Genomic DNA, 14,821 nt, shown 5'->3' on the forward strand with positions numbered 1-14,821 from the left:
TCCAGTGTTAGCTCTAGAAAGTTGTTCTAACAAAGGAAGCAGCACATTTGCCATTGCTTTGAGTCCTTCATGAAAGATGCTAATTGCTGAATTGCCTGCCAGTCATTTAGGCTGGGTAATGCTCACTTGGGAAATAACATTTGCATCCACAAGAGGAATCCTGGGTACCATAGTCTGGGCTTTGTAATGTAAAAGCTCAGTTTCTATGGCCACAGTGGTACTTTTCTGAGACATTATTCAAGGAAATAAGGAGTCAAAGTGCAGGTTCGCATTTTCCTTTGGTCAAATCTTTCTAGTTTTTACAGCATATAAGAATCTTCATTGATTTTTCTTGCAGCTGAAGAATATAACTACCTTTATGATAAAATTTTATTGGATCTTCAGGAGGAAAAATATAATGAAATATTCTGTATTTGCTATTTTTTATTTTAATCTAGTATCTATGCAAATTCAGATGCCAAACCTAGCCAAAAACAATTGCTATCTGCCGATACGTGCCCAGAAAAGTGGAAGTCTCAATATTGAATTCCTGTTCTTAAAAAGGCCATTTTCTTCAATCTATGATAACAATATCTATTACAGCTATTTCTCTAAATCATACTAGACAAATACAGTGTTCCCAAGACCACTGGCCGAACAGACAAATGTAGATATCATTACTGCCACCTATTGTTACAAGTAGAGAACTGAACATATTTTCATAATTACATTTTTTCAAATGGAAATATAATTGGAAAATAACAACCTTGTTCCAGTTGAAATATTTGTAAATAAGCATGCTTTGATTGCATCTTTCCTAGATTTATCTTAAGATCTATTAAAAATTGACTATTACAAGTGCTAAGAAAATTCAAGATCTTCATGGACACCTACTAAAAAATATCACTAAACCAAAAGGAATGACAGGTGCCATAACACTCAACATCAGAGTAACTTATTTCCATACATAATACAACTCCAAACGTGCAGCCAATCCCCCATGCTCTCTTTAGAGGTGTGCAGGGAGAGGTAGGGTCCTTAGAGTCCTTCACTAGTGAGCGTTTTTCACTTATCCTGTGATAATTACTGCAGTAATTATATCTTTCATTTGAACCAGAAAACTGTCATGTTGCCACACAGGTTGTCACACAAAGGAAGAAGCCCCAAAGTGTGATAATGGACTAGGTGATAGGATTCTGATTAGTGTCATATGATTGCATGCTAATAAATAATTAGTTGGAAGTAGTTATGGATTTTTTTTTTTTTTTTTCTGCATTAAAGCCCCAGGAGTGGGAATTGAAGTGAAAACAAAAGATTTCAAAAAACGCAGAAGCATTTAAATAGGAAAACACAATAAAATATCAGTTTATTTTTGTAAAGGCAACTGAATTTTTAGGTACTTCAGGTTCACAAGTAATATGACACAGATTGTTTAATAACAGAATTACATATTTCTGTTTGGTGATAAATGTTTGAGACTAAATGTATAGAATCTTGGAAAAGACATTTCAGTTTTATGGAATGGTTTTTAAACCCTGAAATCTTTACTGATTTATTTTTTACATGGAATTCTGTGTGATTCTATCAATTTTTAATTAAATTATCATAAAAGAATTAATTTAAACACAGTGATAAAATAGACCATTTTTCAACTTGTAAAGTTGAGTGTTTGTTAGTCTGAGTCTTTCTTCAGGGAAAGAAAGAGTTAATCTTTTAAATACATCTAATATCTATCTATCCATATTCATATCTGTGTGTATATCCATATAAAAAATCTTTAACTGGACTTTGATGATTCTGAAACCATATCTGGTGGTAAATCACTGCAAAACTGTAAATTTATCTCTGTGACTTATTTGGAGTATTAAAATCATACATATATTTATTATTATTATTATTATTATTATTATTATTATTATTATTATTATTATTATTATTATTATTATTATTATTATTATTATTATTATTCCTGGATGGAAATAGGACTGACTGTAAGTTCTACTGGGTGGAATTTAGACCAATTAATATTTTAGGCGTTTTGATATTTCAAACTAGAATGGGACACTGCAAGTGATGCCCTTTGGCATTGCAAGTTCTCTGCATAACAGGCTCCAGAAGGTGCATATGGAAATAGCATAGTTGATTGAATGAACTATTGTGCCCTTAGCTTCTTAAAAGATAAATTCATGCATGAACATCCTGTTGATAAATAACAGTTTATTTTGCTTTCAGGCAGAATTACTGAATCTCAACTGTAGAGGAGTTTACTCCCTTCTCAAGGGAGAAATAGCTTAAAAAGGTGGATTCTTCTTTATAAATAGCTCAGCTTAGCAAAAGCCATGTAACACCAAATAACCTGCTTCTGCAACTTGTCTCTGGCTGTCAGTGAATAAGCCTAAGTCTAAATATGTAAAGTGCAGGACTTTGAGATTTCAGCATCTCAGTTGCTTGTTTCTGCATTTCATTTCCACACATATAAACAGTGCCTTTTATTAACAGAAATGGTTTCTTCCTTCCTGCTTTGTTCAGACACCTTGATCTGGGAATGTCCATTTCTGAACTTAAGTATTTTGGTGGTCTTGGTGTCAGATGTGGCAGGCACCTTGTGAAAGCATATCTTGATTCCTACAAACAGCTACAAGATTATATATATATATATATGTCCAGATCTCTCATAATCTAATACCACATGTTCTCAGCTAATTTCCAATTATACTGAAGACTTTAAATTTCAAAATTACAGTGATTCACAGAGTCATGTCATGCCATAGTGTTCATTAGAGCAAGAACAGACGGCTCTGAAGGTCATTTTATAGACAGTGCACAGCAGCAATTACTAGTGAGAGCTAAGTGAGGGGTACATGAGCTGGCAATCAGAGATCTGGAGCATTTTATTCCCATACATCTGATAGAAGTCACAGCAAATAACTGTCAGGTACTTACTGTGATTTTGTTTTAATACAATTTAATGTTTCTTGAAACTAGGAAGGATGTTGGTCAGAAGCAAAAAGCTAAAAAAATAAATGAGTGATAAGGTGTCGATGACAGAAAGAAAGGACACAGAAGACTTCATTAAGACTACTTTTTGAACAAGCACTCTGTGTAGGAACTCTGCATGGTTTGGCTCCTGAGGATACATCATTTCTATGCTACCCTTATAGAAACAGAGTCATTGACTAAATTCCTATTTTTTCTGTACAGTGGCCCATAAATATTCAGTTTTCCTTCATCCAAAGCTTCAACAAATTTGCCTTATATAATCATTATATATGCACTCGCTGCCTTTACTAACTACATACCTTATACATGTGTATTATTTATGAATCTAAATATCAAATCAGAAGGAAGTGAGGTTCTTATCAGTGAAAAATCAGAAATTGTTCACTTTTCTTTCTATAATCAGGAGAAGCCCGTTTATAATATATTGATATGGTTCACTTCACATCTCAGATATAATGATAAGTCTCATGTGGACTTGAATATTCCATGGCTGAAACTTATATTTCCCAAGTCATTGCAATTTTTATGGCTGTTAAGAACTGTTCTACAGCTAATACTAATCTTAATGAAAATTGTCCAGGATTACTCATGTCATATTAGTTTACCATGATGTGGCAGGTATATGTTTGTGATTTAATGTGAAACATTAGTGTGACTAACTGAACTTTAAAAAATAAAATAAAATGAAAAAATAACAGGCTTTGTTCAGGTATAGTCTGTAACCCGTATAAAAGGGTTATAAGAAAATAATTGAGAATAATTTAATACTTGAGAGAATCAGGTACTCGGTAAACTGAGGTTATTGTATTATCCCTGCGTGACTTGAGGTTGTTAAAGTTGTTGTTTCTTTACTGTGTTTCTTAATGATAGCAGCTGTCCTCTAGAATTTAACACATAGCTAATGGTGCAGACTACAAGTCTTTGTCTAGCATTCCCTATATCCAAGAGTACAACTAATGCTTGTCGTCAGTAGGCTGCAGGCATCCTCAGTGCTCCTGGAGGAGGTTTGTAAGTGGGTAAGGTAGTTTACATGAAGCTACTCAGCTGCTGCTGACAACCTGAATAGAGAAAACCTTCTTTGCTCCCTGCAGAACTCACCTATAGATATAGGAGCATAGAGAAATTTCAAGTTGGAAGGGACCTTAAGGGGTTTGTAGACCAACTTCCTGCTCAAAGCTTGATGAGGTATGAGATCAGACCAGGCTTCTCAGGGCTTTATGTAGCCATGTCAGACGGACAGTACAACCCTTGTGGGCAGCCTGTTTCACTGTTTGGCTACCCTCAGAGTAATATTTTTTCTTTATATCCAGAATGAACCTCTTTTGTTTTATATTATACCTCTTCTTTGTATGTTAATTTCTGTCTTTTGAATAAGAGTGAATATGTTTTCTCTCTATCCAAATGAAAGCAGTTAAGAGTGGCTTAAAAAAAAAAAATCCAAGACTTCATGTGCATTGGTACACAGCTGAGCTTTCTTTGTAAGTTATCTTAGGTTGGAGAAGAGTTGAAACCTCAACATTCCACATTCAGAGAAAACCAATCACCACTAAAAGTGAAAATACTTCTAATGAGTCATGCTGGTAAAACTGCTATCAGCCAAAATGCTCATAGATGTTACTATGGGATTTTAGAAGCTCAAGAGAATAGAAATGCGATAATACATTAAATCTTGCTCTGAGACAGCAAGACAAAGAATAAAATCCACCAGATATAAAGTTGAATAAAGTTGAAAGAATGTACTTTACATTTTACTGATACAAATAAAGGGTTAAAGATTATTACACATATAAATTCAGACCTATCCAGAACTGTTATAGCTAAAATAACTCCTCTGATTGTATTAAAAAGTATCCTGGAGTGGCAAAGAATAGCTGTCCGTTTGTTGGAAACAAAAGAATACATGAAATCTTTTGATGAAATAAAGAGAAAACATAGGCAGAAGAAGGAAATCATAATTTTTTTAATGGCAGAAAATTAGTCTGTAGTGACTGTATGTTTGCTGCAAATACAAAAGCAGAATAAAACAGATGGGCAATGTTAGTTTTTCAATTCTCACAGGTTTAAGAACAAGCATAGACCTTGCATTTAGAATTATTATTGATGTGTTTCAAAAAGGTGAGGGGAAGCCAGCATCTGTACTTGCTGTAGAAGTGCTTTCCTAAATCAATTAGATTAATCTCAGCTGGAGGAGCTCTAGCTGGTATTTCTGTTACTCACATCAATGGCTAAATCTTTGTTTAAGCTTCCTAAGCATTTTTATGCAATTATGTCTTGTAGTAATCAACTTGAGTTTAATTCTCAGTTGTATAAATAAAACCCTGTTTGTTTAGTTCACTTCATTTTTATGAAATATGAACCTTGCTTTCATGTTCCAAAAGCAAATAGAAAAGCTCTACTGACCATTTAGATACTATTTATTATTTGATATACCTGTCACATAACATCTTACAGATCTCTTCTGTTAACTAAACAATTCAGTCTATTTGTTGTTTAATCTCAGCATTTTTTTTGTTTGTTTGTTTGTTTGACTTTTTTGTTTTGCTTTCCCCACACCTTTTTTTTTTTGTTTGTTTGTTTTCTTTCAAATGACATGAAATCAGGTAACCTGAAAGACCTACCATTGTTTTAAATTACAACAAAATATATTTTTTTTCAATATTTCTTTCAGGAAACTATTGATTTCACCAACCACAAGCCTTTCATTTCTAGATCAGTATTTGAAGTCTAGGCAAGATTAATAGAAAACAAAAGTGACATCCTGTTTGGTATTTTGTAGCAGTACATGTAAAACGTTTTGGAAATTGTTCTGGGTTTCAAGCTTTAGAGCACATACCATCACCACATGCTTTGCAGTCTTTGCAGAATCATTACAGAATGGCTTGGGTTGGAAGAGACCTTTAAGATCATCCAATTCCAACCCCCTTGCCATGCACAAGGATGTCACCCACCAGACCAGGTTGCCCAGGGCCTCATCCAACCTGGCCTTGAACATCTCCAGAGATGGGGCATCCACAGCTTCTCTGGGCAGCCTGTGCCAGTGCCTCACCATCCTCTGAGTGAAGAATTTCCATATTACATCTAATCTAAATCTACACTCTTTTAGTTTAAGACCATTCCTCCTTGTCCTATCACTATCTGCCCAAGCAAAAATTTGCACTCTGTCTTTTTTATAAGCCCCCGTTAAATATTGAAAGGCTGCAATGAGGTCTCCCCAGAGACTTCCTTTCTGCAGGCTGAACATCCCAAGCTCTCTCAGCCTTTCTCCATAGGACAGGTGCTCCAGCCCTCTGATCATCTTTGTGGCCCTCTTCTGGACCTTCTCTAACAGCTCCAAACTCTTCTTGTGCTCAGGGCCCCAGACCTGGCTGCAGCACTCCAAGTGGGGCCTCACAAGGGCAGAGCAGAGGGGGAAAACCCTTCCCTCCACCTGCAGGCCACTCTGCTGTTGTAGCCCAGGATGCAGTTGGCCTTCTGGGCTGCTGGCTCGTGTTGAGCTTTTCACCCATCAGAACCCCCATATCCCCCTCAGTGAGTACTTCTCCCAGTCTCATATCTGTGATTGCCCTGACACGAGTGCAGCACATTGCACTCGGACTTGTTGAACTTCATTAGGTTCACGTGGGCCTACTTTTCTAGATTGCCCCCAGATCCCTTTGGGTGACATCCCTTCCTTCTGTTGTATCAGCTACACCACTCAGCTTGGTGTCATCTGCCAACTTGCTGAGGGTGCACTCTATCCCATTGTCTATGTCACTGGTAAGGATCTTAAACTGTACCGGTCCCAAGACAGAACCCCAAGGAACACCACTCACTACCATGCTCCACCTGGACATAGAACCATTGATCTCTCGTGTGGCCATCCAGCCAATTTCTTATCCACCAAATCTGGTCCACCCTTCAAATGCATCTCTCTCCAGTTTAGAGAAAAGATGTCATGTGGGACTGTGTCAAAGACATTATAGAAGTCCAAGTAGATTAAATCAGTCATTCTTCCCTTGTCAACTGATGCAGTCACTCTAACATAAAAGGCCACCAGATTGAACAAGCATGATTTGCCCTTGGTGAAGCTGTGGTAGCTGTTATGGATCACCTCCTTGTCTTGCATGTTCCTTGATACTGCTTCCAGTAGGATCTGTTCTATGATCTTGCCATGCACAGAGGTGAGGCTGACTGGTTGCCAGTCCCCATGGGTCCTCCTTTCTAACCTTTTTAAAAATGGGAGTGATGTTTCCCTTTTTCCAGTCACCAGTGACTTCACCTGACTGCCAGGACTTTTCAAATATGATGGAGAGAGGCGTGACAACTCCACCAACCAATTCATTCAGGACATGCATGTCATCATGCATCCATCAATTCATTCAGGATGCATGTCATCAGGCCTCTTGGACTTGGATTTGTTCATTTTCATCAGGTGGTCTTGAACCTGCTCTTTGCTTACAGTGGGAGGGACTTTGCTTCCCCAGTCCTCATCTGCAGATTCAGGGAAATGAGAGACACGGGAAGCCTGATTGGCAGTGAAGACAGGCCAAGAAGTTGCTGAGTACCTTCAGTCTTGTCCATGTCTGTTGTTACCATTCTCCCTTCTCACTTATCAGAGGGGTACACTCTCCTTGGCCTTTATTTGCTGACCAATATACCTACATAATTTCTTGTTATTCTTTGCATCCCTTGCCACGTTCATTTCCATCTGTGCCTTGGCTTTCCTGACCGTATCTCTACACATCTGGATGGCAAATGATACATGTAAAAATTAATATTAAGTTACACCTATAATGAGCTGCAGGTTATTTGAATTTTAAATTACTTTCATTCTGGAGATAGGCTATTTATTCCTATTATTTTCCTCATGAGTATTCAAGCCCCAGGAAAAATTTTAACATGTAGGAGTTCTGACTAGCTTCCAATTGCACTGGAATATATCAAAGACTCACTGAATACATATATATAGTCCCTTTCCAAGTCCCTTTTATATCTTTCGTGAACTTCCTTGCAGCTAAATGGAGGAGGAAAAAGAACAATGGACAATTGGATACATTGTTTCATAGACTCACAAACTAATTCAGGTTGGAAGGAATGCCCAGAGGCCTCTACTCCACAATTCTGCTCACTACAGGGTCAGTTGTATCTGACCTGGTTGTTTGGCTTTTATCTAGTCAGGTCTTGAAAACCTCAAAGGATGGAGACTGTACAACCTTTTCATTTCTCAGTTTAGAAAGTCACTTCTACCCCAACTAGTAATACCAGAAAGGAACATGGATAGAAGCAGCAATTTAAACTGAAAATACTTGAACCTTAATGCTTTATAATCATTGTGAGCCTTTCAAGTGAGTTCGGGGGACCCTGATTAGCAATATGCAGACAATATGAGTTGAGCAACACTCTTGGTTTTCCTCCATGTAGAGGGAATGTCTTAAAGCAGTGAATCTCCCTTCAGTCTAGACATTATAGAAGATACAAATAGATGATTAATCATTCTTTATTACTTAGAAAGTATATGGAGCACCTTCTTAATGTGCTTTCAGACAGCTTTATTTGACATTTTTAGCTGGGCAATTTAAGAAAGCTATAAAAATTTTCACAGGCAATAGCAACAAGTGGAATAATTTTTCCCCACAATATTTTTCTCATCTGTCTTCAACTGTGAGGTTTTGGTTCAGCTGTTATATTGCTTGGTCCTGTCACTGAGTGAAGACTTTGAAGGCCTCTTGAATCCCATTTCTATGAGTGTCTGACTTTTCTGTGTATAAAAAAAAAAAGAGCGGGAGTAGCAACAGTACAGACTGGGAAAGTTGTGGTTGTGAAATCAGTGTCAAAGACAGCTGTAAATGAAAGGTTTGAAGGCAGCCCAGGGCTCTTCTGAATCTCTAATGTAAGTTAATTTGCTATTTGCAAAGGTCATTAGGTTTCTCTTGTGAGCTAGTTCATGATACTTGGATTATGAAACAAGTCTTTCAATTCATCCTCTCAGCTGGGGATATGCATAGCAGGAAAACCCTGAAGTTAAGGCACTGGATTTCATATACTGCTTGTGCATGTTTGAACATGCTTGCTAAGATGGGAAATGTTTTCTGAAAATTTGGTGTGTAGTCAAAACAGAATTTCACTTATTTAATATTTTTGAATTTAAACTGCTTAACTAAAGAGTTTTTTATCTTTTAAATCCACCTTTGTATATAAACAGTGTTTTCACTATTTAAATGAATTTAACCAAAGTGTTTATTTAAAGGAAATATCTGTCTTCTGGATAAAACTGCAAGCTCTCAGTTCTGAATATATCCAGCAACTATAATTGCAATGCTCCTAGACCTGCCAAGTATTCACACTGAGTCTGTTGAATCCTTCCCACTGGCCACTCAAAGGCCTCAAAAGTGCTAAGTTGTGGCTGTGGGCTTGTTCCTCTACAGTGTATGGAGATTTCAACAAGCTGCTTCTGGAGCTCTGATCTAGCACTGAGCAGAAAACTGATGATAAGCACATTACAAACTGCTATTGGAAGGCACACAGGCACACTCTTCACTGTTAATCTGTGCTTTGCTTTCTCACTTGTCATGTAAATCTATGCATCTCCAAGCACGTGATCCGAAAACAGCAGTATCTTACATTCTGGGGGAAAACATACATAGGAAACTTGTTCTCCTTCTGGCTTAAGTTAACCTATGACATTTGCTTGCTGTAAAAGCAGTGTAAAATAGGTTGAGATCTGAGACATGGTTATGAGTCTATCAGGTTGCCACTGCAAGGCAATACACCCTGCTGTACCTGCCTCAGAGCAAAATGAGTAAAATCAGTAGTGGAAAAGATCCTTTAGTTAGGAAAGTCTCTATGGTCTGTGTGCATTTGTACCAAGTATAAGCTACTGCCTGAGTTAGTCACAGAAAGACAAGCATGGATCTAATTTTACTGCTCGACTTTCTGAATGTTGCAGATACAACTGCATGTAGAATACATTTGATGTTATATGCAGTCATCAAGTAGATTTGTCAATGTCTTTTCTGGTGGCAATAAAAATATATACTCTATGTTATAGTGCAAAATCATAGCACATATTCATATTGTTCAAACTCTTCCTAAAAAAAAAAAAAATAAAAAAAAAATTGAAAAATCATGGGCTTGTAATGACCAATCCCTGGGAATGGCATTGCTATAGATATGATAGTAGTTCTTAAAGCTGAATTTCTCCTTTTCCTCAGTTTTATTCTCAGTGAAGTACTAGTGATTTTACTATTCCAATTCTATTTTGTTGTTGTTGTTTATTTAAGTTGGGGAAAACAGTTTCAAGTGATTTTGTACATATCGCTGATATTATTAAGCCACAGAAAGATCTCAATGTACCTGGCTGTGACTCTATTATTTTTACCCATGTGAGAAGTGCAGAGTCCATTTTATTCCATTTATGGGAACATTGGACAAAACTTGTTAGTGAAGTCTAGGTGTATATAAGTATATATTTCAGTCAGGAGAGGTTTTATTGAGAAATGTTTAAATTGGAATAATCAAGACATCCCTTAGCTAAAATAAGACACACTGAAAAAAGTCTTTGGAATTCATTTGCAAGCTCATTTGTTGGATTTTGGCAGTTTGCAGTGCCTTGTCTTTTGAGATCAGTGGAGAAATTAGCCAAAGGGGCAAATGTTTTGCTCAAGGTGGACTGATGCATCTCCCCTTCTGGCAGTGCCACAGCAAGAACACTGCTCCAAAATCGCATTAGGTGCAAGCTGCAGTGAAAAGACAATGCCATGTACCAGCTCCACAACACCCTCACCAAGCCACAGGGTGAGCCAAATGAGAGAACAAGCCAGGCTGGCAAAAGGAAGAGATGACTTTCCCTTGAATTTCTCCATGTCAAGGGGAATTCTGGCCCAAGAAAGGGTGTGAATTCCCAGCAGTGGTGGAGAAAAGCTGTCTCCATCCCTTTTGAGAGCAGCCTGAATGTAGGTCAACTGATCTTAAAGGCAATACATTTTCCTTGTGCCAAGAACTGCGGAGTTAAGCTGATGTTTTGTAAATCATGATCTCCACCCTTCCTTTTAGACCCATTCCTTCCCCTACATGCTACCTGCCATTATAGACAACTAAGCGGGGATTCAAGGGCTAAAAAGGGATCTGCTAGACTTACCCAGGCAGTATAAAATAGCTAGCTGGACTCTACAAAATGTGAGTGATCATGTCCATGAGCATGGCAGATTAGTGGGGTCTGGCAGAAAGGTTAGATCACTGATGTTTCCAATTAAGTGATTTCTTGGGTCTGTCAAACGCAGAGTCCCTGAGGCAATCAGGCACCTCCAAGATGCAAATCTTCCATTTCATTGTTCTGACTGCTATAACGAATAATGTATATTATCTTGAAAACCAAATCCATGTCAATGCTAACCATATGAAAACAAAACCACATGAAATGGAAACCTAGAAAACCTCTTTAGTATGCATGTTTTTTCAGGCCAGTAAAAAGATGCAGATAAAAATCATTTGCCTTTTTGCATGACATGGCTTTCATTGGTTTTATAATAATTTAAATGACTTGGCCTGCATAACAAGATGGTAAAACCTTTAAAATTACAGGTCTTCTTTTGGTATGAAATATAATGTATTAATTTCCTTATTTTATAGGGATATCAAACCTGACAACATACTACTGGATGAGCACGGTAAGTGCATTTTGACTGTTTTCTCTCAGATATCTCTAATTTGTGGGCTCTCTGTAACATGGTGGCTCATGCTTTGTCATTCAGCCTGAGATGATGGGTTCCGATCTAAATCTGGATGTTCTCTGCATGTCCCTCTGTCCATCTTGGACCTTTTGTAATATCCCTTCCTATCGAAAACCAAAAAAATGCTGATCTGACACTTGAAAGACCTGAACATGAAGGAATTTAATATGACTGGAGATCACAAGGGACATCTGGCAAAACAAAGTTAATATTTTAATAACACAATTAAAGTCATTGCAATCACTGTTTAGGGATCTTCCAGTAGAACAGTACTAAGTACTTATTTTCTCTTCGTCTGAACTCCTGAAGGGCTAGAAAATTTAAAATAACAAATTATTTCTCATGTACGTATCTGAAATTATTTTCCTGAATTTAAATATGGAATTTGGAAATGTGCATCTAAAGTCTCTGTAACATTTTTGAGGTACCATATATTGTTTTGGCACAAATTATGTCTAAAAATGACTAGGCAACATAATCAGCTTTGAAGTTTAAACACTAATTCCATGATCTCAAACTAAAAATTTGGGGTATAAGTGGTATGAAATACTATTTTTTTTTCCAGTGTAAACATATAGGCAATATAAGAAGCATTTTTCTAAAATGTCTTGCATTTTTTTGCAATTATTCATAACAGGGACATGAGAAAATAAAAATAATGAAAACATTAACCTTGTATCGGTTAGAAAAGAAATACAAGGGGAAGACAAAATGGAAAAAAGATGTGTGTTTGCTGCTGTGGGAAAGCCTTGTTTTGCTTTGTACACCTCAGAAATTGATTAAGAACAGTTAATCTCTGAGAAAATACAGACTTGAAATGATGCCAAAGTTACCATTATTTTTCAAAATCTATTGCAGAGCTGCTGGGTATACAAGTTAAAATTGATTAAAGAGGTAACATTTCAAACAGCTGGAGTTTGTCCCTGGGAATATTGAAGCCAATAAAGCTAAATCATATTTGAGTTTTAAACCATCTAGGACTTTGGGTATTCAGTGTTTGACTCGTAAGAGTTAATGTTCCCTAGACACAAATATCAGCAAATAAGCATGAAATAGAAATCTCTTGTCTTTAAGTCCTGGGTGAATTAAAGATGTCAAAGGCAACGTGAAATGACTATGAGAGTGTTAAATCTCTGATTGACAGACTTTGAAGTACTGTTACCCTTATCTCTTCTTGCCCCTCATCAAGGTCAATTACAGCATAAAATCAGCCTCTTGGAAGAGTTTTCCTATGGGAGCTCAAGTATTGTAGAGAAGAAGCAATACCAGAGTCAGTAATATGCTGCAAAATCATTTTTTGGTGACTATAAAATGATCAGCAAAGATATCTATAGAGTGCTTGGAAATTTGGGGATGGATAGCCCCTTTTTTTTTGCAAAGCAGCATACTGCTGCTCCCTCATAGCACACCTGCAGACAAGTGATGTAATAACCATGCTTCTCCTGGCTTGCAGATAGGCCTAGGTTGGCACAATTAATCAGCTCACAGATCCTTGGCTCACAAACCAATTATGTGACTGGGAAATGTAGTTCTCCCAACCTAGGTAAGAGTTCATGCACTCACTATATGATGTGACACCAATAGGACAGGCATCTGTACCATGCTAGTCATCTTAAGCTTCTTTTACAGATAACAGAAATATGTAGACACACTTAAATCTGATTTAAATCTGATTAAACCTGATCTATTTTGGATGTCTGAACTAAACACTAGCATGTATTTCTCTTCAGTGAATAATACTTAGGAAGTTTTGTGTGGATAACCAGCTCATAGATTTGCATTTAGCCAGATGAATCCTATCCTTGAAGTCCAAAAAACTTCAATTACGCTGCAACATATCACAATAACATATTTTTTAAGGAACCATCAGCTTTCACTTAACAGAAAAATGTGCTCAATATATGCACAGTAAATATGGTAGGCTGTATAAGAAGCATAACATATTCACTTGATAAAGGTCTAACCAGGTGCACAGGAACTTTATTTTAGCCTGTGGCCTCCAGGATGGTATAACAGTTTCCCATATGCTTCACTGTACTCTTCATTCTTTCTTACAGTTTATAAAACAACCATGTTTACCCAAAAGTGTTACGGAATTGGATATGCATAAAATCTAGGACTGAGAGTTTGTCTCAATAAATTAAATTTCTTTGACCTCACTAAAGAAACCTGTTTTGGCTGAAGATCCTTTCACATTGCTTTACATCTTCAAGCCGTTACAGAATCACAGAATCACATTATGCTGACTGACTTTCATAACTTACACTAAGATCATAGATATTTCTGGTTCACCAGTTGGTCTACAGTTTGGTCTACAATTTATCTGTATGACTTAGGAAACCTACCTCAGGAATATGAAAGTAGCAAAACCAGGAGATTTTTCTCAATCCATAAAAAAGGTTAATCTAAACATCAAAGCAAAAAATCATGAAATATATGTATCTTGTTTAAAATCATTCTATTAGACCAAGCCTGAATTTTCCCATGTACTTTTCAGCAAAGCCACATCTCAACATTGCTGAGCAGAGGTTCTGTTGCATTGATGGATATAAATGTGTGATGAACACAAGACGTGTAATGCTATATGAGAACTGGGAAAACAGATGCTGAAAATAATGTTCCAGCCCCTACCAGAAGATGACCTCCTGCAGAGATTTACTCCCTCATAGAAAAATCTTCCTTGAGTAGAGAGATTAAGAATGTTTTCAGTGTGCTGGAGCAGAAGCAGTGTGGTGTTTCATTTCAGTTCTCTCTCTAAACCAGAATTAGACCTCGCTAAGGAAACAAATACCACCCATAAAGCTCTTCTATTTTATTTGCCTCTCTACTTTCTCAGAAAGCTCTCTTATAACTAGCACTAATCTCTGAATTTAGTAGTAGTGCTCTGTTCTGCTAACATGCATCTGAAATAGTTATTCCATGATAGCTGAAGGGACTAGCTTGTGGTTCAGGAGAGCTATTATTACTGTGTTGTACAGAACACAGTTTTGTTGTACAAAAAAACGTTACAGAATTCTCATAATAACAGTATTCTGCTTCCCCCACTACTCCTTTCACTTTAATGGTTTAGATCAATATGTCTGAAATGACAGTGTTTAGAACTGAGCGCTGGCAAATCTCATCCATGTTGTATT

At 37.0% G+C, this 14,821-nt stretch overlaps 1 protein-coding gene across 2 annotated transcripts in view; it reads left to right on the forward strand.

Annotated features, from left to right (window-relative positions):
• The window catches only part of STK32B (serine/threonine kinase 32B), a gene marked incomplete at its 5' end in the record, with an annotated part of 176,929 nt that overhangs the window by 111,771 nt on the left and 50,337 nt on the right, over positions 1–14,821 (forward strand). For both annotated transcript variants that reach the window (XM_082758674.1, XM_082758673.1), the window contains one exon: positions 11,587–11,624. In XM_082758674.1, coding sequence (XP_082614800.1) covers positions 11,587–11,624 — 38 coding nt within the window. The remainder of the gene's footprint in view (positions 1–11,586; positions 11,625–14,821) is intronic.

This window comes from Aythya marila (assembly GCF_965140915.1).
Source record: "Aythya marila genome assembly, chromosome: 4".
NCBI classification, from domain to species: Eukaryota; Metazoa; Chordata; class Aves; order Anseriformes; family Anatidae; genus Aythya; species Aythya marila.